Source organism: Aricia agestis, chromosome Z (genome assembly GCF_905147365.1).
Source record: "Aricia agestis chromosome Z, ilAriAges1.1, whole genome shotgun sequence".
Taxonomy (NCBI): Eukaryota; Metazoa; Arthropoda; class Insecta; order Lepidoptera; family Lycaenidae; genus Aricia; species Aricia agestis.
In genome coordinates, this window is record NC_056428.1 from 16,123,650 (window position 1) to 16,151,254 (window position 27,605).

General features: G+C 35.4%; 1 protein-coding gene and 1 long non-coding RNA gene across 2 annotated transcripts in view; one reads left to right on the forward strand and one right to left on the reverse strand.

Moving 5' to 3' along the window:
- Window positions 1–3,980, reverse strand: LOC121739340. The gene is made up of 4 exons (XR_006037429.1): window positions 3,961–3,980; window positions 3,523–3,709; window positions 2,808–2,885; window positions 1–241 (listed from the first exon to the last, which is right to left on the reverse strand). It is a non-coding gene; the product is annotated as an uncharacterized LOC121739340 (long non-coding RNA).
- A 1,393-nt stretch (window positions 3,981–5,373) lies between these two features.
- LOC121739339 (85/88 kDa calcium-independent phospholipase A2) overlaps window positions 5,374–27,605 on the forward strand; it is a 49,636-nt gene continuing 27,404 nt past the window's right edge. Inside the window, exons 1-6 of the mRNA XM_042131737.1 lie at window positions 5,374–5,562; window positions 5,630–5,846; window positions 6,002–6,092; window positions 6,894–7,061; window positions 8,756–8,887; window positions 15,046–15,226. Coding sequence (XP_041987671.1) covers window positions 5,550–5,562; window positions 5,630–5,846; window positions 6,002–6,092; window positions 6,894–7,061; window positions 8,756–8,887; window positions 15,046–15,226 — 802 coding nt within the window. The 5' untranslated portion in view covers window positions 5,374–5,549. The remainder of the gene's footprint in view (window positions 5,563–5,629; window positions 5,847–6,001; window positions 6,093–6,893; window positions 7,062–8,755; window positions 8,888–15,045; window positions 15,227–27,605) is intronic.

Genomic DNA, 27,605 nt, shown 5'->3' on the forward strand with positions numbered 1-27,605 from the left:
AGTTATTACAAAATAAACATCTCATTCTTAGATACATTAATACATGGTAATTATCACAATTTGACTTACATAAATTACTGACAAATTCCATTTTATATCTCTCTGATCATCTGATTTTAAACCTTTTTAACATTGGTTTTAATATATTTCTGTTATTTTTAAATAATGAACAAACAGGTAAAACGATAGCTTCTTGCACTTCCACAATTTGTTTCTTTTTAGGTGGTTCATTTTCATCGAGCTGAAAGAGGTATAGACCAGGGTAGAAGCCTTTAAAAATAATGAAAAGTGAAAAAAAATTATAATAGAATGAAACCCATTAGAAAAGGAGGGAAATATGATAAAAATGAAAGGAAAAATAATTTACGGGCGATCTGAGGTTGGGAAGGGGATGGGGGTGAGTTTTTAAGGGTAAAAAACGGATTTTCTCGATTTCCGGCAAAACTAAAAGTCCTATCGAAAAAAGTCAAATGGAAAAGTTGTAGATAATAAAAAGATCTAAAACTTTTGTATTTACACTTTTTTCACATAACCTCAAAATTTATGTGAAAAATTCAAAAAACCAAGTTTTTGGTTTTTTATTTCTATCTTTTACAAAAATTTTTATTTTTTAACGAAATTTTGTGAAAACTTACCTTTTTATGTCCCAAATACGCTGTAATTTATTTAATTAAAAATATTTATTTTTTCACCTTATTTTGAATTAATATCGAAAAATCACCCTAATTTTCAATCGAAAATTCACCCGTCAAAATATCAGCTTTTTTCAAAAAGTTGGTGTGGTTTCTGTTCGTTGAAATCTCTACTTTCCGATGGTGAAAAAAAATATATATATTACTATGGTAAATCTTCTCAGAAAACGCAAAAATTAAAAAAAAACTTGAATTTGAAATTTTTTTTTTAATTATTATAAATAATTTTGAGCTATTTATTAAAATTTAGACTAATTACTCGAAAAACGTTAGATTACATGTGACGTTGATAACAAAAAAATTGCAAATAAAAATATACTACTATAATTAACAAACAAATAAGTTAATTAAATTAATATTTAATAAGACATCTACAATATTTGGAGAAAGTTGTCTAATTTTCTTTAAATTATATGCGTAGATGCTTATTTATAACTATTTTGAGATAAATTATATATATACCTGAGTGACCTACGAAAAATTGTAGCCCATCAAAAGGTATTTCGTGGAGAAGTGGGGAAGGGGCTAGGCGGGTCTGGGTCTTACTACATACATATCTACTATTATATACTATATATTTCGTAGCAGCTGTTACATTAAATGATATTTTAGTACAAGATAAAAAAATAATTATCTCCTTAATTTTGCACAAACAAATTTAGTTAATCCCATGAAAAAAAATATATTTCAAAATCTATAAAAAATATATAAAATATATATCGTAAATATATTTCTAATAAAACAAACTTTTGGCCGATTTTCATATATATTTTATACTTTTTTATAGATTTATAATATATTATTTATACATTTTGACATTGATTTCTTTAATTTTTTTTTTCATGGGAGTTTATTCACGATTAAATAGTGAAGACATTATTAATTCGATTTTGTCTTTTCAGATTATCAGTATGGATGAATCTGTTTGTATCATTTGCAATAAGGCAGATGATAAGCAAGTGTATGCAATAAAAAAAACAGCTTTGAATCGTTTAGTGGTATCCAGCAAAAAAAGAATCGACAATAAATACAAAAAATTTGAGACTTTGACATCAGCTTTTATTCATCGAAGTTGTCAAAGTCAATATAATGACGAGACCGCAATAGCTACATTTTGTAGTTCAAGACAAAAAAAAGCAAAGGAAGGAAAAGAAGTAATTAAAGATGCTCTTGGATTTAATTTTGAATCTCATTGCTTTATCTGCGGTGGATTTTTCGGTAATAAATCAAAAGAAAAAATTTCATGTGTTCAAAGCAGCGATACAAGAAATAATGTATTACAGTATATTAAAAAACAGAACACATTAAATGATTTTGATAAATGTAATTAGAATTAAATAAATCAACTTTTTAATTGAAACAAATTGCAGCAATCACATTTTTTAGATGAAATTATTTATAATAATTAAAAAAAAAATTTCGAATTCAAGTTTTTTTTTAATTTTTGCATTTTCTGAGAAGATTTACCATAGTAACATATTTTTTTTTTTTACCATCGGAAAGTAGAGATTCCAACGAACAGAAACCACACCAAATTTTTTAAAAAAGCTGATATTTTGACGGGTGAATTTTCGATTGAAAATTAGGGTGTTTTTTCGATATTAATTCAAAATAAGGTGAAAAAATAAATATTTTTAATTAAATAAATTACAGCGTATTTGGGACATAAAAAGGTAAGTTTTCACAAAATTTCGTTAAAAAAAAAAATGTTTGTAAAAGATAAAAATAAAAAACCAAAAACTTGGTTTTTTGAATTTTTCACATAAATTTTGAGGTTATGTGAAAAAAGTGTAAATACAAAAGTTTTAGATCTTTTTATTATCTACAACTTTCCTATTTGACTTTTTTCGATAGGACTTTTAGTTTTGCCGGAAATCGAGAAAAACCGTTTTTTACCCTTAAAAACTCACCCCCATCCCCTTCCCAACCTCAGATCGCCCGTAAATTATTTTTCCTTTCATTTTTATCATATTTCCCTCCTTTTCTAATGGGTATCATCCTATTATGATTTTTTTTGGTTTTAAAAATTATCGACCCTGGACTAGTAGCAATGTGAGATGAAAATGTAAATGATAATCTAAGTCTCAAAGTCAGCCATAAAATTTTAATGCTTACATATTTTTCAAGTATCGGCATTGCTGACGCTTTAGCGCAAGGAGTTTCTTGTGAGCTTGAAGGAATATTAAGACATTCCTGAAAAAAATAAGTGATATTAAGAAGAAGAAGACACAACTTTAAATGATTAGTTACCTTTTTTTTTATGGAATAAGGGGGCAAACGAGTAAACGGGTCACCTGATGGAAAGCAACTTCCGTCGCCCATGGACACTCGCAGCATCAGCTGCAGGTGCGTTGCCGGCCTTTTAAGAGGGAATAGGGTAATAGGGGTTAGGGAAGGGAAGGGAAGGGAATAGGGTAGGGGATTGGGCCTCCGGTAAACTCACTCACTCGGCGAAACACAGCGCAAGCGCTGTTTCACGCCGGTTTTCTGTGAGAACGTGGTATTTCTCCGGTCGAGCCGGCCCATTCGTGCCGAAGCATGGCTTTCCCACGTATAAAATTACCTGAAGTAATTTCATTTCTTTATTCATACTAATGTACTATCTTCATCGTCTGTGTGTCTGTCTTTCTGTCTGTTGCATGCTGTACAACTGGACCGATTTTTATGAAATTTGGCATAAACATAGATAAGATGTTGAGAAAGGACATAGGTTACTTTTATTGTGTATAAATACATAGTTCCCATGGGAAACGGTACAACCTAATTTTGCCACAAGGAAGCCGCAAGATACCTCTAGTATTTAGTAAAATAATTCACTATTAGAACTTACCAATGTTTCGCAACACCCACAAATCTTTGGTATAGCAGATTTCAATAAGCGGTCAGGTCTATTGACATCATAGTCTTCAAGTTCAGATCGAAAGTGTAGGCTACAAATTCTGGCAGATTTATAATAATTTGATTTTAATGGTATTTTAGATAACCAAGCTTGCCTCAGGTCAGGGTCACTAGGGAACCTGTAACGTAAAATAGGTGCCATAAATGTAAAATGCTAAGTAAAGTATTACCATTGAAATACAAGGCCAATCCAATCCAAACTAACTAATAGTCATCCTAGCCTAATATATAAAACTTTTGTCCATAACACCTTTATCGGGTAGTAAATCATTTGCAGTTATATGTACGAACTATGAGGACAATCCAATCCAAAGTACAGCTAATGGTCACCCTAGCGAAATGTAAAAAATATTTCATTTAATTAACTTACCCGTGAAATTTCACACCACATTTTGGATACCATGCACTTTTACAACCTCGAAGTACACAACTCATTGTATTTTGTATTAAAAATAATATGCTTTATTTACTTTATGTAAAAAATCGAACAGAGATGCTGTCAACAATCGGCAGCCATAATGTTTTGACTACGTTCTGACATCAGTGTTACCAACTCTCAAAAATATTTATCCCTAAATTGGTGTCAAAAACCCCTAAAATCGCCATAATTTTTCTGTTTCCCCCCCAAAATATGCATATATATACAGTGATTCACAGTGAACTCTCTACAATGAACATGTACACACCCTAAAGTATTATCACTAGTTTTTGTTACACACTGTATAAATTTATAATAGTTTAGAAATAATATACTGAAATATGTTTTAAAATATTTTTATTATAATAATTGATTTAATATGTTAAATATTTCATCTTCATCTGAAGATTCAGATGTTTTGAAGTCGTACATCTTATTATTGAATAAATTCAACATTTTATTTGTTGGATTAAATGTTGCACAAGTGACATCATTACGATTTAATGTAAATCGGACTATCAGTATTGCCGCCAGTCACCACAGAGTGGTCATAGAATTACGTAATAGATGTCGCTAGAAGTCGCTAGGTCAAGAAATAATTAATATTAATATCAACAATTTAAAAATATTAAAAAGTAAAAAAAATCCCTGAAAATACCCCTAAAAATTTCAGACCCCTAAAAAAATCCCATCTCACTTATTTAACCCCTAAATCTGGGGGGAAAACCCCTAAGTTGGGAACACTGTCTGACATTTGCTTGTGTTGCTATTAAAAAAAACTAACATTATAAAATGGGAGTAATGTGAATAAAAAAAAAACATAAGTTTATTTTTCTTTTTGCTTTTGATGTTATGCAACCAAAAAACACCCTTGAATTATTATTTATTTAATTGTAAGGTTTTTTTAATCGTGTATATGGGACGTATTTTAGGCTTAAAAACTAAAATTGATTTTGTTAATAGGGAAAATATAAAACACTTTGGCAACTCTGTGTTTTACAAGTGAGCGAGTGAGAACTATCAAAAGAAAGGAACAGGACATAACAAAAAGGTCAACAGAGTTCAAATATTTGATCTTCACTTTTTTGTTCTGTAGGAAAACTCCATTAGGGTGTAAACTTCTTGACCTATATTAAGTCTATGGTCCCGACATTGGTCTCGACCATAGTATATATTAAGTCTATGGTCCCGACGTATTCCATTAAATCTTAAAAAAAAAAAAAAAAAAAAAAAAAGTGATTATATTCTCTTTGGTCCCGACCGGGACGAATAAAAAAAAATCTGTGGTTCCAAATTTCAATCAATTTTTTTTTAAGTATTGATGAGACCACTGACATAGTAGATGAGACCAAATTATTATTTGGATCAATAATTACATAAAAAGTGTAAATCACAGAGTACCTTTTTATATAGTGTAAATGTATTTACATGCTGCGTAAAAGTGCAGTAAACCGTATTACATTCGAAATAAAGACAATTTATGCCATTACACATTAACAACATAATATATTTATCGCTTTATTTATTTATCAACAAGAAAAATGTTTAATTCATGTAAGTAAGCTGTATAAATATTTATTTAATATCATATCCATTGTTCTAACTATAGTCTTCTTCTTAGTTCTCCGTGGGCTACTGGGTGTTGAGGAACCTCCAACAAAGGTTATAGAGGTTCGCGCAGACTCCTATGTGTCTCGTCATGTACACTGTAGAGATGACTCCATGCAGGTCTACGCTCCAAAAACACCACCAGACTCTCGAAATAATAATTCCAGGGACAAGTACTATGAGATAGTCCTGCAAAAACCTTTCACGGAGAGCATAGATCAAATGTACAGGTAAGAATATAATTTAGATTGTCCATATATCTTTTTGTTGTTTTAATATAGTCATAGGATTTTAATGTATCAAAATAGTGTGCTTTCATTGATAAATAAAATTTATATGTAACTTTTATCAGACTTCACAGTACTAATCATTCATAATTTTGCAGCTTGTTCAGAACAGAAAATCGTGAAATATGTGAAGATAAGTTTATTGTGCTAAAAGACAAGATACCATTGTATATAAAATTAAGTAAGGAAGTGAGTATGTAAATTCTATTGTTAATTAATTAATACTTGTATTGAATTGTATTTTGACCTAGTTTTACATTACCACAAGATATAAAAAAAAGATTAATATGTTGATAACAAACCATATTACGTAATCATGATTCATGACTAAACATTTATTCACATTTAATTACTTCTAAACAGATAACACTATTTTTATAGCATTAACAAGTTCTTATGAATACATATCCTATGTTGCATTCTGTAACAATGCTTGAGCTTATAGAACGAAAATTGTGTTTCATAAACAATTTAAATAGAATCACCAGGGCTAGGAAACCTGGTTAATCTTCGTGATCCTGTTCGTTAGAAACACCATACATTTCCAAAAGAACATTTTCATTTTGATTTCGCTCTGAACGGACCGAAATTATTCCTGGTTTTGTTCAAAGGGAAGTGTAAAAACCTTAAACAAGTCATTGATGAAGATTACATAAACTATGTTTTTTTCCTGTATAAAAACTAACATATTGTTTTTTTTTTTTTTATTTAGGGAGCTTAGTCAACATTGACTATGTCGCTCCATTAGAACAACAATTAAATTTAAGCCTAAATCAATATTAATCTATTGCACGTCTATTAAGTGCTATCCTAACCATCTTATAAATTTCTTTAGCTTTATCTGACAGGGGATAAGCCAGAATGCAGTTGCAAGATCCAGTATACATAAAATTTTCAATTTTCCTTACAATCTGATATCTTATGTCTTAGTTCTTAATAATTATAATAGTCCATAAATGTAGAAAAATAAAAGGCATATTTTACTTTTAGTGTACTGTTGGGAGTCTCCAAAAATTAGTTGATATACTCGCCGAGCATCCGTCATGGTCTTTGGCTCATGTGTTGGCATATTTTGGTATCCATGAACTGTTCAATGAACCGGAATTACAGGCACAAATCAACATTGTAGATCCAACCACTGGCATGACACCACTTATGGTAAATATTTAGATTTATTACTATAATAGCTCGTCTGTCAAGAGCCCACAATGGGCGTCTTACCCTAAGAGCATTTCGAAGCATTTTCGAAAATGGTTTGACAGTTCGTTCGACTGATGATCATGGTGATGATGATAATTTGTAGACTAGTGTTCCTTGGATGGCCTTATTTCTTGGAAATGTCTGTGTTTTGGAGAAATCTGGCCCTGTACCTAAAGGGACATGGCCTAAAATATTAGTCTTTAACCGATTTCGTGCGGCGCACGTTTTTGAAGACTTTCAGTCGTGGCGGCATACAATTTTCTCGTGACACGTAAGCCGTGTCATACGCCATAGAAGTATATAACACGGCTACCGTGTCACCCGCCACGTTTAAAAAAGGTTTACTGTTTTTCTTGGGTTTTACGTGTTTATTAACTTAATTTATTTAATTGAACCCAAACCATTGATGTTAACGGAAGGCTACGTTGTTTTGAGTTGATTTCGAGTAGTTTTACTAAGTTTTAACCTGAAAATGGCAGGTTTTTTATTCAGGTGTTGCAAACCTTTTGTAGGTTTCAAAGTTAGAAAAATGAGTATATATTAAATAGATCTGGGTTTCCGATGTATATTATACGTTCGTAGATAAATGAAGTTCGTTGTTAAGTTTTTTAACCGACTTCCAAAAAGAAGAAGGTCATATGTTCAGCTGTGGATTTTTTTTACGTGTGTTCAACGATTACTTCGCTGTTTGTAAACCGATTTTCAAAATTTTTCTTTTGTTGTATGGGGTATTTGTTCCAATTAATCCGGTTCTGAGTTGGTACCATGTTCACAAAAGTGCTGGTCTGGTGATGGGAACCATAAGGAAATAAAAAAAATATATGAAGTAGCCAATTCCATACATAAAAAAGCCCCTGGGGCTGTCTTCTTTTTTAGCCCGGCCGTACGCCCGCCGGACCCCCGCCGGAACGCACTCGGTTCATACATTTTGTTGTGAAATTTATCGAAAATCGATACACTATTTTATCGAGAAAACTTAGTTTTTATGTATGGAATTGGCTACTTCATATACTTTTTTCAATTCACAGAATATTCAGAAACGAAACCTATATAGGCTTGTTTTACGTGGAAAATTAAGACGGTTTTGTTCGGAGTAGAACCTTCTAAAGTGTACTTTGAGGGAGGTACAATCGCTTTCTAAATAACACGGCTCATGTGTCATACGCCACACGTTAAAAACCCGTAAGACGCGGCTGCCGTGTAATCCGCAATGGTGCATTACCTTTTAAAAAAGGTTGACGGCCCCTACTTTTTTTCAATTCACAGAATATTCAGAGGCGAAGCCTATAGGCTTGTTCTACGTGAAAAATTAAGACGACTCTGTTCAGAGTAGAACCTTTAAAGTGTAATTTGATGGAGATACAAGCTTTTTTTAAATGACAGGGCTCACGTGTCATACGCCACACGTTAAAAACATGTATGACACGGCTCCCGTGTCATCCGCACTGAATCGGTTAAGTTATTTATTATGTTATGAGTTAAATCGAAGGTATTTGTAACAATGCCCTTACAGTTACAAATGATGTGCAAAATAAATAACAATAAAATTAAAGATAATTTGATTTAAAAGTTGTTAGGATAACAAACAATAATAATAATCAGAAGATTGTCTTCAATCTTCTAATGAAACTTACAAAATGTTTAATTTTTAGGTAGCAATCAAAACAGGCAATCTCCGTATGGTGCAAAGTCTCGTGTCACTAAAATGTGCCCTGGACACCAAGGATTTGGAAGGAAACACAGTATTACACTACTCTGGTGCCAGCAACAAAGAAATTATTAATGTGAGTATGAGACACTAGTAATGGAAATTAATGCTATTTTCTATTAATTTCATTTACATGCTAATTTTGATGTAACAGTATTTTTGCTTTGCTATTTGCTACAAACGCGGCATCGGTTTTTATAGTTGGTCAGTTGCAGTTGGTTAGTTTAGTTGGTCAAAGTGGAAAGACAGATTATTTCGCATCGAGTGAAAGATGAATATTACTCAGTCGTTTAAACATGAAAAGTTTATAGCTTACATATTTTATCTTTTATTTAAAAATGGCATCTTTATAATTTTGTTAAGTATATGTAAAAGCTCGAACTGCAGTAAATCCTAAGATTTTCTAGTAAAACCTAAAAGCTACCAATTCCTAATGGTAAACGTCCGAAAAGGTTTGCGATACGAACTTGTACCACCATATAGTTGGTAAATCTTAGGATTTATGTTAATGGCACGGTTTAAGTTGAAAATAAAAACGGCCAAGTGCGAATCGGACTCGCGCACCTAGGGTTTCGTACTGTTATAACTTATTATCAGCAAAAAATGGCTAATATTACCGACAAATTTGTGGCAAAAGCCCCTTAATTTAAATTAGGATAAGAAAGTAGGTGAAACAATTGGGGTGCTAAAACATATTTTGTTCTCAAAGTGGGCAGTGGACAAAAAAGTCTGGAAAGTGTGGAAACCCTAATATAGCACTACACTTCGGTCTCATTTCAATTTTCGATAAAAGAAATCAAGTTATTAGATTATTCGCACTGCGTGCGTAATGCGTACATGCGTAAACAAAACAACGCTTGCTATGTGAATAACATTAAAACAAACAAGCAAGGAACAGCGCGGGTGGTAAGAGGAGAGGTCTCGCTCTCCCGTTTGGTCAGGCATCGCGCTCTGGCGTGTGCGTTGCCATGAATCATGATTGGATACGCGACGCGCATGCGCAGTGAAATTCCTCATAAATTCCTCTTAAATTTTGAGGAAGCGATAGCGGAACGGGATTTTTTTTATTTTTATTTATGAAGATGCGGTAACGGTTGAGGAACCCAAAATATTGCGGAACTTCCTCATTATGAGGAAGTGGAAGAGGAATCCTCAGCAACCCTAATACATAATTGGAATCTCGGAATCGGCTCCAACGATTTTCATGAAATTTAGTATAAGTATAGGGAGTTTCGGGGGCGATAAATCGATCTAGCTAGGAATAATTTTTAGAAAATGGCATTTTATTCGTGTTTTATCGAATACCGAGCAAAGCTCGGTCAAATTGCTAGTTGTTCATTAAGGTAAATAATTAAGAATTACTCATTGTTTTATTCCTAAAACCAACATTTACCAGTTGACAGTAGTAAAACCGAGCATATGCCGAATTGTAATGGTAAATGTTCGAAAAAATCGTCGTATTTTTAGAAATACTTACATTTACGAATGCGAATGCGATTGCGAATATTTATCTTCAACATTCGCGAATGCGATTGCGAATATTTATCTTCAACATTCGCGAATGCGAATGCGAATATTTTAAAATTTCAAAAAAAGCGCGCGTAAAATGTTCGACAGGTTTGACGGTTCGTGTCGGCCATTTTTAAATTGAACATAGCCAAACCGATATTGATAGTCTGTCAAGAAAGTGAAGAAACTAAAAAGTGGCAACATCGTAGTGTCATCCGTTTTTTCTTAGGTTGATTTGAAAGGGATGACACTACGATGTTGCCACTTTTTAATTTCTTCATTTCTTGACAGACTGTAATTGAATAAATTTTGTCACAGAAAGTTCATTATAAAAGTTTTGTTTTGTTTTGAGGTTAGTTTTATGTTTTATGTTTCAAGTAATTGTTTAGTTTTTTAGTAAAAAAAAATTGTAAACTTTATTTAAAAATGATAGTAAAGTAAAAATATACTACTAAATGAATGCAAACCTTACATAGTTGTAACAAGGCTGATTAATGTTAGATTTGATAAGATCTCTGAAGTTCTTTTTTCATAAATGACTAATGAGGCTTTAATTTAGAATGTAGAATTATGATTTATTAAAAACTAGCTGTTGCCCGCGACTTCGTCCGCGTGGACTTCAGTTTATAGCGCGCGGTGTCAATAAAATTGGTGTCAAAAGCTTTTTAAAACCCTGGTACCCCTTAAATCAAAATACCCAAAACAGCCGTGTAGTGTGCACATAATGTTTTTTTTTTAAATAAAACTTTTTTATACCTAAAGCTTATTTAGCGCTACACAACTTAGCTGCATAATGCATTACACAACTTTAGCTTTGCCCAATAGTCAATACCCATAAACTATTTAGTATTTATTATTGGTAGACTGTTGTTTCTCATATCTATGTTGGTACGTGAGTTAATTAATAACATGTATAACAATCGAAATATTAATTCAACATGGTACCACCTCTTATAGAAATACATATGAGCAAGCGATAGCGCAATCTAGGCGACTCTTGGCGCCATCTGTTCCAGTTTTTGGAACTAACTTAATTTGAAAAATTTACGCATAAACACCCCCTTACCCCTTTTTCCAGTAAGCAGTAGACTATGTCCTTTCTCAGGCTTTAGACTATCTGTGTACAAAATTTCATTACAATCGGTTCAGTAGTTTTGGCGCTGTTGTTTTTGAATTTGATATCTAAGTTGGTAGGTGAGTTATTAGTTAATGACGTGTATAACAATCGAAAGAATCGAAAAATCTAGTTCAATATGGTACCACCTCTTATAGAAATACGCATGAGCAAGCAATAGCGCGATCTAGGGGACTCTTGGCGCCATCTGTTTTGAGTTTTTTGGAACTAAGTTAATTTAACCAAATTTACGCATTTTCACCCCCTTACAACCCCTTTTTCCAGTTAAAAAGTAGCCTATGTCCTTTCTCAAGCTTTAGACTATCTGTGTACAAAATTTCATTACAATCGGTTCAGTAGTTTTGGCGCTGTTGTTTTTGAATTTGATGTCTAAGTTGGTAGGTGAGTTATTAGTTAATAACGTGTATAACAATCGAAAGAATCGAAAAATCTAGCTCAATATGGTACCACCTCTTATAGAAATACGCATGAGCAAGCAATAGCGCGATCTAGGGGACTCTTGGCGCCATCTGTTTTAAGTTTTTGGAACTAAGTTAATTTGACCAAATTTCCGCATTTTCACCCCCTTACAAACCCTTTTTCCAGTTAAAAAGTAGCCTATGTCCTTTCTCAGGCTTTAGACTATCTGTGACAAAATTTCATTACTATCGGTTCAGTAGTTTTGGCGTGAAAGCGAGACAGACAGACAGACAGACAGAGATACTTTCGCATTTATAATATTAGTATAGATAATATTCTAACGTATTAAAAACTATAAACAAAAACATACTAACTAATAAGTATGATTAGTTCTATGTTACAATAAAGTAAAAATTAAAACGCCATCTGTTGAATCGTATTAGAACTAAAATGTTCATTGCATCGATATATTTCTGGATTTTTTATAATATTATACATAAAATATGTTTAAGATTTTTGAAATTTTATTTTAATACACATCCAAGACCCAGGAACATTAAAAACTTTTTGTTCCGCCTGCGGGACTCGAACCCAGGACCCCCGGGATGAGCGCTGGCCACGCGCAATGCGAATTCATTTTCATCGATATTTTCATGGAAATAAGATATTTTCCCACATCAAAATGTAGCCTATGTCCTTTCTCAGACTCTAGAATAACTGTGTACAAAATTTCATTGCAATCGGTTCAGTAGTTTTGGCGTGAAAGCAAGACAGACAGACAGACAGACAGACAGACAGACAGACAGACAGAGATACTTTCGCATTTATAATATTAGTATGGATATCTAAGTGTTATCTATTGTATTATTATATTATTTCAAATGCATGCATATAATAATTTCCTTTTTGATTATTAAAACATTCGCTAAATATTAGCATAATTTTTGCGAATGCAAATGCGAATGCGAATGCGAATATTGAAAAATACGCGGATATTCGCGAATGCGAATGTGAATGCGAATGCGAATATTGAAAAATACGCGGATATTCGCGAATGCGAATGTGAATGCGAATGCGAATATTGAAAAATACGCGGATATTCGCGAATGCGAATGTGAATGCGAATGCGAATATTGAAAAATACGCGGATATTCGCGAATGCGAATGTGAATGCGAATGCGAATATTGAAAAATACGCGGATATTCGCGAATGCGAATGTGAATGCGAATGCGAATATTCGTTACATCACTATAACATATATAATATTATAAATGCGAAAGTATCTCTGTCTGTCTGTCTGTCTCGCTTTCATGCCAAAACTACCGAACCGATTGTAATGAAATTTTGTATACAGATAGTCTAAAGCCTGAGAAAGGACATAGGCTACTTTTTTACTGGAAAAAAGGGTTGTAAGGGGGTGAAAATACGAAAATTTGTTCAAATTAAGTTAGTTCCAAAAATTCATAATAGATGGCGCCGTGCGTCTCTTACATCGCGCTAACGCTTGCCCAACATCTTTCTATAAGAGGTGGTATCATCATACACTAAGTTTCCTTTTCGATTTTTTTCGATTGTTATTTCTATTTTACGTTATTTAATAAGTCAGTACTTTATATTATATACAGTGATGTAACCTTAAACCTATTAATGATAAATAGTTTATGGGTAAAGTTGTGTAATTGGGGGGCTAAATAAGCTTTAAAATTTGGCATAAAATATAAAGTTTAATTTAAAAAAATGAAATATTATGTGCACACTGCACAGCTGTTTTGATTTAAGGGGTACCAGGGTTTTTTTTAATAAAAGCTTTTGACACCAATTTTGTTGACATCGCGCGCTATAAACTGAAGTCCACGCGGACGAAGTCGCGGGCAACAGCTAGTAACATATACATTTTAGGGATCCATACAAAACTTTAAAGGGTAAAAACGGGAACCTGTTACTAAGGCTTCACTGTCTATACGTCTGTCTTCAGGCTGTATCTCGAGAACCGCGATGGCAAGACTTCTGAAATTTCCACAGATTGTATATTTCTATTACCGTTGTATATAACAAGTATTTGTTGTTTTAAATAAAGTCAGGTGTTTATCCTATCCTACTTCCTACTAATATTATAAAGGCGAAAGTTTGTTTGGATGTATGGATGTTTGTTACTCTTTCACGCAGAAACTACAGAACGGATTTTAATGAAACTTTACAATAATATAGCTTATACATCAGAATAACACATAGGAATTTTAACCGATTTTCGAAATGGAGGAGGCGTTATGTTTGTTTTTTTTATCTTCAACGATTACTCCGCCGTTTATTAATCGATTTTCAAAATTTTTCTTTTGATATATAGGGTATCATCCCAATTTGGTATTATATTCACAAAAGTTATGATCTGATGAAGGATCCATAAGTAATCGAGGGAACTCCTCAAAATTTATAGGGAAACATGTGGTGACTTCGGTTTCGTGAGAAGTATTCTAAGCATATGCTACCAACAAGTAAGATTTTGTACCGAGGTATACCGGTATACCGTGGTTCGGAAGGTGCTGAGAGAACTCCTGATTCTTTATAAATACAAGTTTGGGAGTTTCGGCGTTATTTCAAGAATGGAAAGCATATGCTACTATGCAAATTACATTCATCATCATCATCACTACCATATTATACCATGCATCGTCCCATGATTATGAGCCTATAATGACCCTGTTATTGGTACTTTTCATAGTCTTTTAGATCGAGACTCGAGATTGTCAAGCGATAATTTAAAAATCTATCTATACTTAATTTTTTAAACCTGAAGAGTATGTTTGCTTGAACGCGTTAATATCAGGAATTACAGGTCTGATTTAAAAACTTATTTCAGTGTTAGATAGCTCATTTATCGAGTAAGGCTATATATTATCACGCTAAGACTAATACGACCGAAGAAACTCAGGAAAATGTGGGAAAAACGGGAGAAATATTAGAAAGGGTTTATCTCACGAACTACTATAGACTAGACCACGTGAAGGGAGTATAGCTATTTTTTATGCGAAAATGTACGGTTTCTGTAAAATTCCTAATTTACGCGGGCGAAGCCGCGCGGGACATCTAGTAGTAAAATATTTTCTTCTTGCTATGTAAGGCTTTGAAATAGAAATTAATAAGTAATTATTATTTATTTTAAGCTTTAACTAACACTCTGAATTGATTGTAGGTCCTTATCAAACAAACCTCGGAGTATCTGAACGTGTTCAACAAGCAGGGCTACACGCCGCTGCACATGGCGTGTCTCGCGGATCTGCCCGACTGTGTGCGAGCGCTGTTACTGGCGGGCGCAGACGTCAACCTGACAGCGTGCACGCAGAGAATAGCCACTACGTCTAGCTCTATACCAGGTATGACATAAGGCCAGGTAGGCCCTAAAATTAGCAGGTCCATGTCTGTCAGTACGAATATCGACGCAAAGGACATTAAAATAACATTCATTAAGCGCGCCCTGTACAGCGACGGTTACGACGCTCGCCGCGTCCTTGATAGGGCGAAATAGGAGGAAAAACATTTTTACTTAGATAATTAAACCAAAATGCAAAATGTAACCACATATTATTCTTCTTTAAGCTATGAGCTTTTCATAGATATGATTTTTTAATACCCACACTTTCAATTAATACATTTTATATTGTGCATATTATGCAAATGTACACATACATTGTTTGATGAGATAATCCTTGGTGACTCAGTGCAAAAATAATGAACTAGATGTATAGGTATATCTCTAATTAACAAAAAATTAAAACCGACTTCCAAGGTTAAAAACAATAATAACATCCTTATAATATGAACTAAAAAGTATTAAATAATTTTTCCTGTCTAATAGTGCCTTTTTCTGTATTCGGCTAAAACTCAACTAGCTATTTCTGTACTCAATCTTTATCATTTTGAAGTCCAGGTACCAAGGTACCAGATATAGCTGAATCTTCAGTCTGCCAGAATATTTGAAACTTTTGTAACTGGCACCGACTTCAAAATTATGAAGATTGAGTACAGAAATACCTAGTTGAGTTTTAGCCGAATACAGAAAAAGGCACTATTAGATAGGAAAAATTATTCAATACTTTTTAGTTCATATTATAAGGATGTTATTATTGTTTTTACCTTGGAAGTCGGTTTTAATTTTTTGTTAAAAATAATAATTTCACTCTTTTTAGTTACCTAGTAAACTATCGCGTACTATACGTAGAATAATTAATACACCTGTATATTATTCTACGTAGGTATCTTATTACAAGCTCACCGGTGAGCGAGACACAATAGAATAACAATAGATTTTCAAGAATCCACGATCGAAGGATAATAGGAGTATAATCAGTAAAACCGTTTCGGAGGAGTAAGGTAACTAACATCGTGACACGAGAATTTTAAATAATTTATGAAGATAAGAAGATGTACTTATTTATTGTATTAAATATTAATATTATAAGACACTTATTTAAACGGTCAGTTTTGGTAAGTTAAAAATTATAAATGGCACGTCTAATAACTAGTTTAGCAGTTAAAACTAAGCAGTAAAGTAAACAAATATGAGTTGTAAAAAATAATGAAATGGATCATTGAAAACATTATTGAACAGTAAAATAATTCAATGAGCGGTAAAAATTAATGAATGAGCGGTTACGAGCAGTGGGCAGTAAAGAATCGGAATTTGTCAGTAAGAAATCTCATTCTAAGCCGCTTTTTAAACAATGAGGTGGTAAAATATAATAAAATCGGCCAAGTGCGAGTCGAACTCGCCCATGGAGGGTTCCGTACCGTTATGAAGCGAAAGTAAGACGGTCGCCGGCTGCTGCCGCAGTACGCTCGCTCCGCTCGCTCGGCTTCCTCTGTGTTGTGGTCTAAGTTCTAACCTAACCTACTCTTGGACTTTCTGGATTGTGTTTGTTTTTGTTTTGGCGGGGGGCTGCGCCCCCCGTCCCCCCGCTACGGTATCCGTGGTCAAGTAGGCCTTCTGTTAACGGCCGTTCCCAATATTTGATCTATATCTGGTTTTGCCCTACTAGAGATAGGAATAGCTCACAATTGACATAAAATGTATGTCTCTAATGTCTAATGTGAGCTATTCCTATCTCGAGTAGGGCAAAACCAGAGATAGATCAAATATTGGGAACGGCCGTAAGTCGTTATGGAACCGCTCATTCCATCATTTTTATCTCTCATTCAGTTATTGGACTGCTCAATTATTTTTTTATTACTGTCCATGTTTTACAGTCGCAATAATTAATCAACCGCCATAAAATTAAATAACTGCTCAATATTTTTTTAAACTGATTATAATAACATCTCAAATATTTAAATAACTGCTCAAAAAATTAGTTCCCGTATTAAAATAAACGTACTTATCCTAAAACGTATATAAACTACACTAGCTCTTGCCCGCGACTTCGTCCGCGTGGACTTCAGTTTATAGCGCGTGGTGTCAACAAAATTGGTGTCAAAAGCTTTTTAAAACCCTGGCACCCCTTAAATTACAATACCCAAAACAGCCGTGCAGTGCTACTTTCGCTCTATAACTGACTACAGTACGGAACCCTTCGTGCGCAAGTCCGACTCGCACTTGGCCATTTTTTTTTGGTGTATTTCGTTTAGGTTTCCGTACCCAGAGGGTAAAAACGGAACCCTATTACTAGATTTCATTGTCTGTCCGCTATCCGTCTGTCTGTCTATCTTGGATGTATCACATGCCACAGAATATATAATACGAGTATTAGTCGTACCAACTCATGCATCTAGCGACGGCCGTCGTAACCCGACTATCATAATATAAATTATAAACTTTCACCTTATTTTTAAGTTTCCGTCCCCAAGGGGTAAAAACGGGACCCTATTACTGAGACTTCGATGCATGTCCGCTGTCCGTCTATCCGTCTGTCTGTCTGTCTATCTGTCTCTAGGATGTATCTCAAGAACAGTAGAAGCTAAAGAGTTGAAATTTTCATCGATTATGTATTTCTGTTGCCGCTATAGCAATAAATACTAAAAACAAAATAAATTTGATATTTCGGGGGGGAGAGCCCCCCCGAAATATCAAATATACATACATACGTATACATATACAACAAACGTGATTTTTTGCTATTTTTTCCTTTTGATAATAATAGATGTCGCTGCTGGTCGACTACATCGCGGTATAGCTAGCACGATCAGTTTCATATACTTTTTAATGCACTCTAATCGACAAGAGACGTCACTGTTGGGCACCTGCATCGCGCTATCGATGACGCGAAGATGTTTGGTATAGCCGTTTAACTTACACAATAAAATCTTTTGTCTTCAACTAACCGTAATCGTAAACTGAAGTTGTTTGCATAAAAATATATTTTAAGACCTATTACAATACTAATTATCCTAAAATTCCTATTGATAGATTATATAAAAATATAAATAAAAAAAATATAAAATAGATTGATAGTTAAGTAACTAATTATTATTATTATAATTAATGAAATACTTACTCTTATTAATTAAATATTTGCAAAGAAATGCTAAGACTACGACTATTCTTTGAACTTACGTTGTAGGGGCTACTGCTGCAGCCTGCCTTACAACCAATATTATATTAAAGATGTATGATAAAGATAAATGCTAAACATAGGGGAAGTGCTTTTATCGAGGCTTAGCACTGATTGTCTGATTTCACCAGATACATTTCGAACATTCGGGACACTCGAGAACACTTCACTAATTGCCTTTTTATTTAGCACATTCACATCACTAACACTAACACTGCGCTGGACTCCCGCGCCAGCGGCAGGGGCTGGGGCGGCAGCAGGGGCGGCGTCCGTGTCGCGCGTGCCGCGGGACGCCTCCCCGCCCGCCAGCTGGCGCCTCCATCGAAGTCGGCGAAACACCAAGACACCGCCGATGATGATGAACAAGCTGACCATGATGTATCCTAGAGCATAATGATGGACATCGTGCACACTAAAGTCCATACTATTAGCTGATTGTTCCTTTATTTCTGATATCTGCGTCTTTAAAACTTCCAATTCACCTTCATGGTTTTCTAACTTAGGTATATCGATTGAGGAAGTGTTAATGATATTATTCAAGACGGAGGACTGGGGTATTTCGAGCTTTTGATTGATATCTAATCGGTTGCTAAAGTAGTTGTGGGAATAAATTGTAAAATCATCACCCTTCAAAATGCACATAGGACCTAAGCGAATGACTCCGTTACCTATCAGTACCTGTGACGTAATCCCAGCTGGGCAAATCAGCCGGACACTGCATTGTTCGCAACAGATGTACAGCCATTCGTTATCTGCGTGTAATTTTATCCAGCGCTCTTTGCAACGCGATAGCTCCGACTTGCATAGCGGTAGGTCAGTATCGCCGTCGACGATGTTGACATCACAAATTGATTGTTTTATCTTCGTAGTATAAACAGGGCTATTAAGAAAGCATAAAACTTTCTCATTTGATAAATGCCGACATGATTGAAGATCCGATTCTGATAAAAGGATAAGGGAATCCTTGTTGATATTAAACCCGATGTAGGGAAATTTCGTAGTTAATTGATAGTACTTCTGATCTTTCTTCTTAGGTAAACTTATGATCTTGTCGAGCTCAAAAATTTCGTTGTTTAGTATAGGAATCTTTACCTCAGCAATAAGATATTTGTCTGTGACTCTCGCGGCAACTCTCAGTAGCTTATAAAGCTGAATGATATTTGAGCCGTCCGTCGGTAGCACGAGCTCCCTTTGCAAACGACCTGATATTATATTTATTTGATTTTGCAGTTGCTCCGGTGATAGAAAGTTTGTGCTGATATGACCTTGATTAATTTCAGTGAGAGTGGCAATGAGAGTATCCTGAATACGTCTAATTTTGGAAATGATGATATGAGCAACTAACGACGAAAAAGTGATATAAGTGGAACGTGATGAATATTGCTTAACTTGATACACTTCAGAAGCCAAATCCTTGATATGATTATCGATAAGAGAAAATTGCTTTTGCATGACATCCTCGTGCCTCTTCACTATGTTATACTCGGCCTCTATGACAAGAGTTTGGTTATGTAAAAGTGTTTGTAAATGACTCTCATTTTGCTGAATATGCTCTATGTCCTGCTGATACTGAGTGGCGAACCTTTCATCTAGGACACCAAATAAGGAGTTAGCAATGTAACCAACTCCATTAATTAACCCTCTCTTCTGTCTTCTGTTTAATTGATTTTTCAGCAGCTGATTAAAATGATCTATCTCATCAAGCTCGTGTTCCAGTTGCAAGGTAATAGATTGATAATCTTGAGAAGACCCATTCTCCTTTATGTGCTCAACATATTTTTTAATGGTTTCGAAGCTTTGCCAATATGTAGACATGTTATAAAAAATAATAAGAGTCCATTCGTCTCTTATATGTTGAAGGTCCGCGATTTTATCAAAATAAATGCTTTGATTTGTGTTTACAGGCGTGATCATAAAATCCTTCTGAACTTGTTGCAAGCTCGGTGATAAAAGGAATGACATAAACATGAAAACAGTCATAAAAAAGTTTTTAAAGTTAATACGTCGAGGACGCCGAGACCTCGTGTTATTTGATTCTGGAGCAGGCATCTCGTGATTGATAGATGCTGGTGTTTGATCTTCTACTTCTCCAGGCAGTAATGGAACTAATTTGATAACTGGCCTCTTAATGATATTATTTTTTGTTTTCAGTGATACAACTCTGATCTGTCCGTCTCTTCCAGGGTAAAGTTCCAGCACCCGGCCCATGGCCCATTTACCAGGAGGTAAGTTTTCATCTTTAATTAATACAATGTCATCTATTTTGATATTCTTTCCTTCTTTCTTCCATTTAGATCTAACCTGTAGCTGCTGCAAATAATCAGACGACCAACACTTCCAAAACTGCTTATTGATAGATTGAACGAGTTGCCATCTCTTTGATAAACACATAGACTCAGGTTCCGTTTGAGGCCTGGTGATGATGGGACCGCCAATTAAAAAATGTCCCGGAGTTAAAACAGGATCCTCTGGATTTTCAGTGAGCGCGCAGAGTGGCCTTGAGTTGAGGCAAGCCTCTATTTGATGGAGAACAGTAGTAAACTCCTCGTACGTGAGTTTCTGCTCGCCGATGACCCGCTTGATATGAAACTTTAAGCTTTTTACAGCCGCTTCCCACAGACCTCCAGCATGGGGGTGAGAGGGAGCGTTAAAATGCCACTCTACTTTCATCTCAGTGATGTTATCGAAAAATTCCTGATTGATGGTAGCTGCAATCTCCTGATACTCCTTTTTAAGAAGCTTGTTGGCGCCTATAAAATTAGTTCCGTTGTCACTATAGACGTGGGATGGAACCCCTCGTCGTGAACAAAATCTCCGGAATGCACCAAGAAATGATGGCGTGCTTAAATCTGATACTAACTCTAGATGAACTGCCTTCGTTGCTAAGCAGATGAAAACTGCAATGTAGCCTTTGGTGGTTCGAACGCCTCGTCCTTTATTCAATTTTAGGTCTACATGCCCGGTGAAGTCGATGCCACTATGAGTGAAAGGTCTAGAAGGAACTACTCTCGGTTGCGGTAAGTCTGCCATAATTGGTTGATATTTATACTGACTAAATCGACGACACTTAACACATCGCCTCAATTCCCTCTTCACTGTAGATATTCCACTAATAATCCAATAGTTATTCCTGATATAAGCTAGTGTCAGTCGGGCTCCACCATGTAACGTAGTGATATGTGCTTTATCAATGATAAGAGAAGTAAATCTACTATGGCTACTTAGTATGATAGGATGCTTCGCGGTCCAGTTTATATGTGAGTTCTTCAAACGACCGCCAACTCTCAATAGTCCATTTTTGTCGATAAAAGGATTCAAACTTGATAATTTGCTATTTTGATGAACATGCCCTTTTGCCTTGATAAATGATAAATCCTCGCTAAAATCTATAGCTTGAATAGTTTTTATGATAATATTATAAGCATTGTTCATTTCCAGGAGTGACAATGTTTTTGCAGTGTCGGACGGTTTCCGACTTCGAGTGATGAAACGTAAAACCCATGCCACGGTTTTCGCAATAAAAGTTATAGAACTGTGATTACTTAACAATTCCAATATAAAGTCAACCTTATTGCAATGTAAGGCTGTGTTCACACTGTAAGAAACCTTTTTAACTTCAATATCAGGTTCTGCGTATGACGGTCTAAGAATTTGGTCAGGTTCAAAGGACGTGAGCCATTCCGGGCCTTCCCAATACAAACGATGGTCAGCCAACTTCTTGACTGATATTCCTCGTGTCGCACAATCTGACGGATTTCCTTCCGATGGTACATAGTTCCAGTTTGACGATGGTACAATTTCCTTGATCTGTTGAACTCGGTTTGCGACAAATTGCTTCCATCTTGATTGATCGCCATGAATCCACCCTAACACGATCATTGAATCCGTCCATGCGTATATTTTGACATTCATGCTAGGCAGGGTATTCTCCACCTTCCGAATCAGCTTTGATAAAAGTAGTGCACCTGATAATTCTAGTCGAGGCAGCGACAAGCTCTTGCTTAAAGGCGCTAATTTCGTTTTAGCAGTTATTAACCGCGATGTGCGCTCGCCTTTATAATTTGTTGCAACACAATATACGGTGCAAGCGTACGCTTTTGCTGATGCGTCGCTGAAACCATGTATTTGATACGTACATTGAAGGTTACCGATGCATCGTGGGATTTTTAAGTTCTTGATATTTTTAAAATCTGTTCGTAATTCCGTCCACTCTTGAATGATATCACTTGATAACTTTTCATCCCACGATTCCACCGTCACCCATGCTTTTTGAAATAGTAACTTAGCCTTAATTGATAATGGTGATATCCAACCGATGGGGTCAAATAACTTAGAGATATCTAATAATAGTTCCCGTTTAGTATGATATTTAGGTTCCGATTCAAATTGATAATCATATGTAAACGTATCTGATGATGGATTCCACTTAAGGCCTAACGTTTTACGGGATTCCGAGCAACGAAACTCGTACGGATTATTTAATTGGTCGCATGATAAATCTTGTAGAAGCTGTGGCTCGTTGCTTGACCATTTGCGTAGATTCATGCCAGCTCCGCGTAAGATGCTTATCAACTGCTTCTGCACTTCCTTCGCCGTTTCTAGATCATTACAGCCTCCTAAATAGTCATCCATATAAAATCTATCTTTCAACGCGATTGCACCCAAGGGGTACTTCGCAGCATCGTCCATAGCCAGCTGCTTCAACGTTCTCATTGCCAGGAACGGTGCTGCCTTCGTCCCGTACGTCACAGTTGTGAGTCTATAATTTTGAAGAGGTGCATCACATGAGCTTCTCCAGACTACCGATTGAAGATTTTGATGAGCCTCTTGGACCAGGATTCTTCTGAACATCTTCTCCACATCAGATGTCATCGCAAATCTATATTGGCGCCAAGATATGATAAGAGCCTGCAGGTCGGCTTGTAAATTCGGGCCTTGCTCCATCACGTCATTTAAACTCAGACCTGATGATGTCTTGGATGAACCGTTGAAGACCACCCGCAATTTTGTAGAAGTGGAGTTTAAATTGAGTACGCCGTGATGGGGAAAATAATATGATGGACCCTCACCAGACTTGGTATATGGAACCATGTCTCCTAGTTCTTGATATTCCCTCATGAAATTCTTGTAGCTGTCCGAAAATACTTGATTTTGAGCCATTTTGCGCTCCAACTGATAAAATTGGGCAACTGCTTTCGGACGTGATGAACCAAGTTTTTCCTCAAAATTTGGTTTCATAGGAAGACATACTTCATACATGCCGTTTTCCAAACGTTTTGTAGTCGAAGCATATAAGTCTTCACAAAACTCTTCTCCGGCTGATAGTGATGATGACTGTTCGACTGAGATCTCCTCCATCTCCCAATACTTTGATAAATCTGATACATTATTGATAATCACGTGGCAGTTAAATGTCCTAACATTACCAGACAAAATCCAGCCTAGCCTGGTCTGCTGCGCAATAGGAGCCTGAGGTGGCCCTCTGATAAGTCCACTCATTAATATTTGAGAATAGACGCTGGCATCTAATAATAAATCAATAGGACGGGAAATATTATAATCCGGATCCGCTAAGTTGATATGCTGCAAGTGTGACCATGATTTTTTAGTAAACGAAATATTTGGTAAATTATTTACAACACGTGAAATAATCATAGCTTGTGTCGTAAAGCCAAAGTCATCATAAATAGAGTGACATTCAATTTCCAGCAGTCCTTTGCTCTGCTTTGATCCGTAGCCTATTCCTGATACTGATGCATGATATTTATGCCGTCGGAGTCCTAACATCTGTGCCGCATTTTCTGATATCAAAGAAATTTGAGACCCCTGATCCAAAAGCGCTCGAAGAGTGATAAGAGAGCCGTCAGCTGATAGAACCTTCAATAAAACTGTGGTCAACAAAATTTCTTCATTTTCTCCAGCGACGAAATTAACGTTATGCTGCTTAGTAACATGCTTAATGTCATTTTGGCTACTTTCAGGGCAAACTAATTTAGAACTGGAACTACCAGTATTTACAAAAGCCTCATGCAACAAAGAATTATGGTCACCCTGGCATTCCTTGCAACGCTTTGTAGAAATGCATGGATTATCAAAATGCTTGTATAGACAATTCCGACAAACTTGATGCTTCGCAATTGTTTGTAACTTCAACGCTGGTGTCATATTAATAAATCGCCTGCATTTAAATAAATCGTGATTAAAATAACATAATGGGCATTTCGTAGAACGAGTATGATAAGTTTTACCCTGATACTTTTCGCGACTAAAATTCCTTGCAGGTTGATACGATGATGTTGATGACCTTGGGTTGGTTACATGCTTCGATGTTGTAGGCGGAAAAACATCCCGCTCTTTTTTATGTATCGGTTCCAACGCAATAAACTTCGACTCTAAAAATGTGATAAATTCTGCTAACTCAGGTAATTCTCGCGGCGCCTTTCTGGCTTCCTTGTAATCTTTTAACGTTTCGACGTCTAGCTTTTTTGATAAAAGATGAACAAGCAAGGGATCCCATGTATTGGTGTCCACCCCCAGGTTGTGAATGGCGTGGATGCACTCGACGGACGTGTCATGTAATTTTTTAATTTCATAGGCCGACTGCTTCTGAAGACTCGGCTGATTTATCAGCGTCTCAATTTGGTTGGTGAATAAAAGCTGCTTATTGTCATACCTATGAACTAAAATATCCCAGGCTGTTAAATAATTTTCAGATGATATATGCAGGTGCTGGATCAATCGCTCGGCTTCTCCTCTTAACTTCCCTTTTAGGTGCTGCATTTTCTGGGCGTTCGTCAGCGAGCTATTATTATGTATAGCTTCACTGAATAAATCAAAGAACGTGGGCCACTGAGAGTATTTACCGGTGAAGATAGGTATCTCCAGCTGCGGCGTTGATTGCTGGGTGTGAGCCGTAGATGATAACTTTCTATGGAGCGTCCGCTTGATATTCTTGTACTCCTTCTCGTAGGTGCTATATTCTTCTTCGTATTCTAAATCAGAACCTTGCAAAAAGTCATCTAATTCTAAATGCTGCGTGTCAATAACATTCCAACGACTTTTCAGATTTCGGAGCTCCTCTTCTATCTCCCACTTCTCAGCGATTTCTTCAATATTGATGCTATTGATTAAGCGGCTCAATGCTCGGAAATTAGTGCGCTGCTTTGATAATAATTCCTGAATTCTTTCAGGCGGAGCAGTCGAAGATTTATCTTCTTTGGGCTGATAGGTCGACAAAGTGTGCTTTAGGGTATGATAAATGCTTTCCATCTTCCCGAAATGATTTTCCGTAAAATATGGATTATTTTTGTCTGAACTACCTAACAGAAGCTCGTTATTCTGCTTAAATTCTACCCACAGTTCCTCGAGAGTGCTAAGTCTTCTTTGAATATATTCCTGAGTTTTTCTACTCGCGGAATCCTTTCCGAAATTTACTTTGATACTATTAATCGCCTTGATAATTTCAACTTGCCGTTCAAACATATTTTCCATCATGATAAATCAGAAATAAAATTATATCATAAAAAGGAACAATCTTACTTGAGTCAGCTGTGCTCGGGATACGAAACAGCAAACCTGCGAGCTGCGACGTCACGATGATGATGATCAGCGATGATGAGCAGACCTCCCGGCCCGCGAAATGATGATAGCACCACACAAACACTCCACCAATTCACATACAGTACAGTACACCAAAGTTTGAGCTTTGCAAAAAGTCACTGATACATAAAAGTCTTGATAAAATATAATTAGAAAGCTCAAAATAAAGTCCACACACTCGCGCCGAAATATTATGATAAAAGTCCTGATAAAAATTTATTTTCGAAGGACCAAAAAAAAAATATAGGTGTAGGGGCTACTGCTGCAGCCTGCCTTACAACCAATATTATATTAAAGATGTATGATAAAGATAAATGATAATTAAGGGAGAACGATTGGGAATGATAAAATAAAACCGCTCCCTTTGATGGATAAATGATAACTGACTTTATTTTACGTAAATCGTAATACAAATGAATATGATCCGCGACATTACTGAATCTTAAAGTGTAAGCATATTAATTATGTACGGTTGGCAACAACCCGTACATACGTACTTACGTACCCAAAGGGTTAAAACGGGACCCTATTACTAAGACTTCGTTGTCTTTCCGTCTATCCGTCTGTCTGTATGTCTGTCTGTCTGTCTCCAGGCTGTAACTCAGGAATGGTAATAGCTAGAGAGTTGAAATTTTCACAGATTATGTATATCTGTTGCCGCTGTGACTACAAATACTGAAAACAAAATAAAATTAATATTTAAGGGGGGCTCCCATACAACAGACGTGATTTTTTTGGCCTTTTTTGCTCTATATCAATAATGGCAACAGGTAGGTACTTAAATTTTTCTCAAAGTCCTTAGTTATAAATGTCTACTTTAATATTTAATAATAATATTAAAATAAAATAAAAAATTAAGGGGGGCTCCTATACAAAAAACACAAATTTTTGCCTAATTTTGCTCTATAATGGTACGGATATAGGTTAAGGTAGGTTTGGTAAGCGCCCGGCCTAATGGCGTATCCACACATGCCGCCGGCTTGTACCGGCGGCACGGCCGGCCTCGAAATTTATATGGAAACATATGGTGATTTTGGTTTTATAAGAAGCATCCAAAGCATATGCTACCAAAACGCAAGATTTTGCACCGAGGTATATGTAGTGACCTCAGTCACTTTTTATACTATCGTAACAAAATTCATTTTATTTTGTCAAAATTTATAGTTCATAAATTTACATTTAAATAAGGTTTTACATTTTACATATTTTATATTTACAGTTATATTTACAAAGAAAGTTTTTACATATTTACAAAAGTTGATTTTATATTTACACTTTTTTATACAATTATACTTTATTAATTTAACGACTGATAACATCTAGTCATTTATCTATATTGTATTCTATAACTACTATTAAACCTAAACTTAGTTACAACAAAATTATAGATTATTTACAACTAGTATTATACATTAAATAACTACTTACATAAACTAGAATAAGAATTGTAAAGTAGAATTCTAAGTTAATAAATAATTACGGGCAGCGAACAAATAAGCAAGTCGGCAATTACTCGTAATGTATATTGCAGTGTACAGAAATTCGCACAATAACTGTAACATTCCGTGGCGCGCGCGCTGAACCGGTTCGGCCGGGCGGCCGCGCCGGC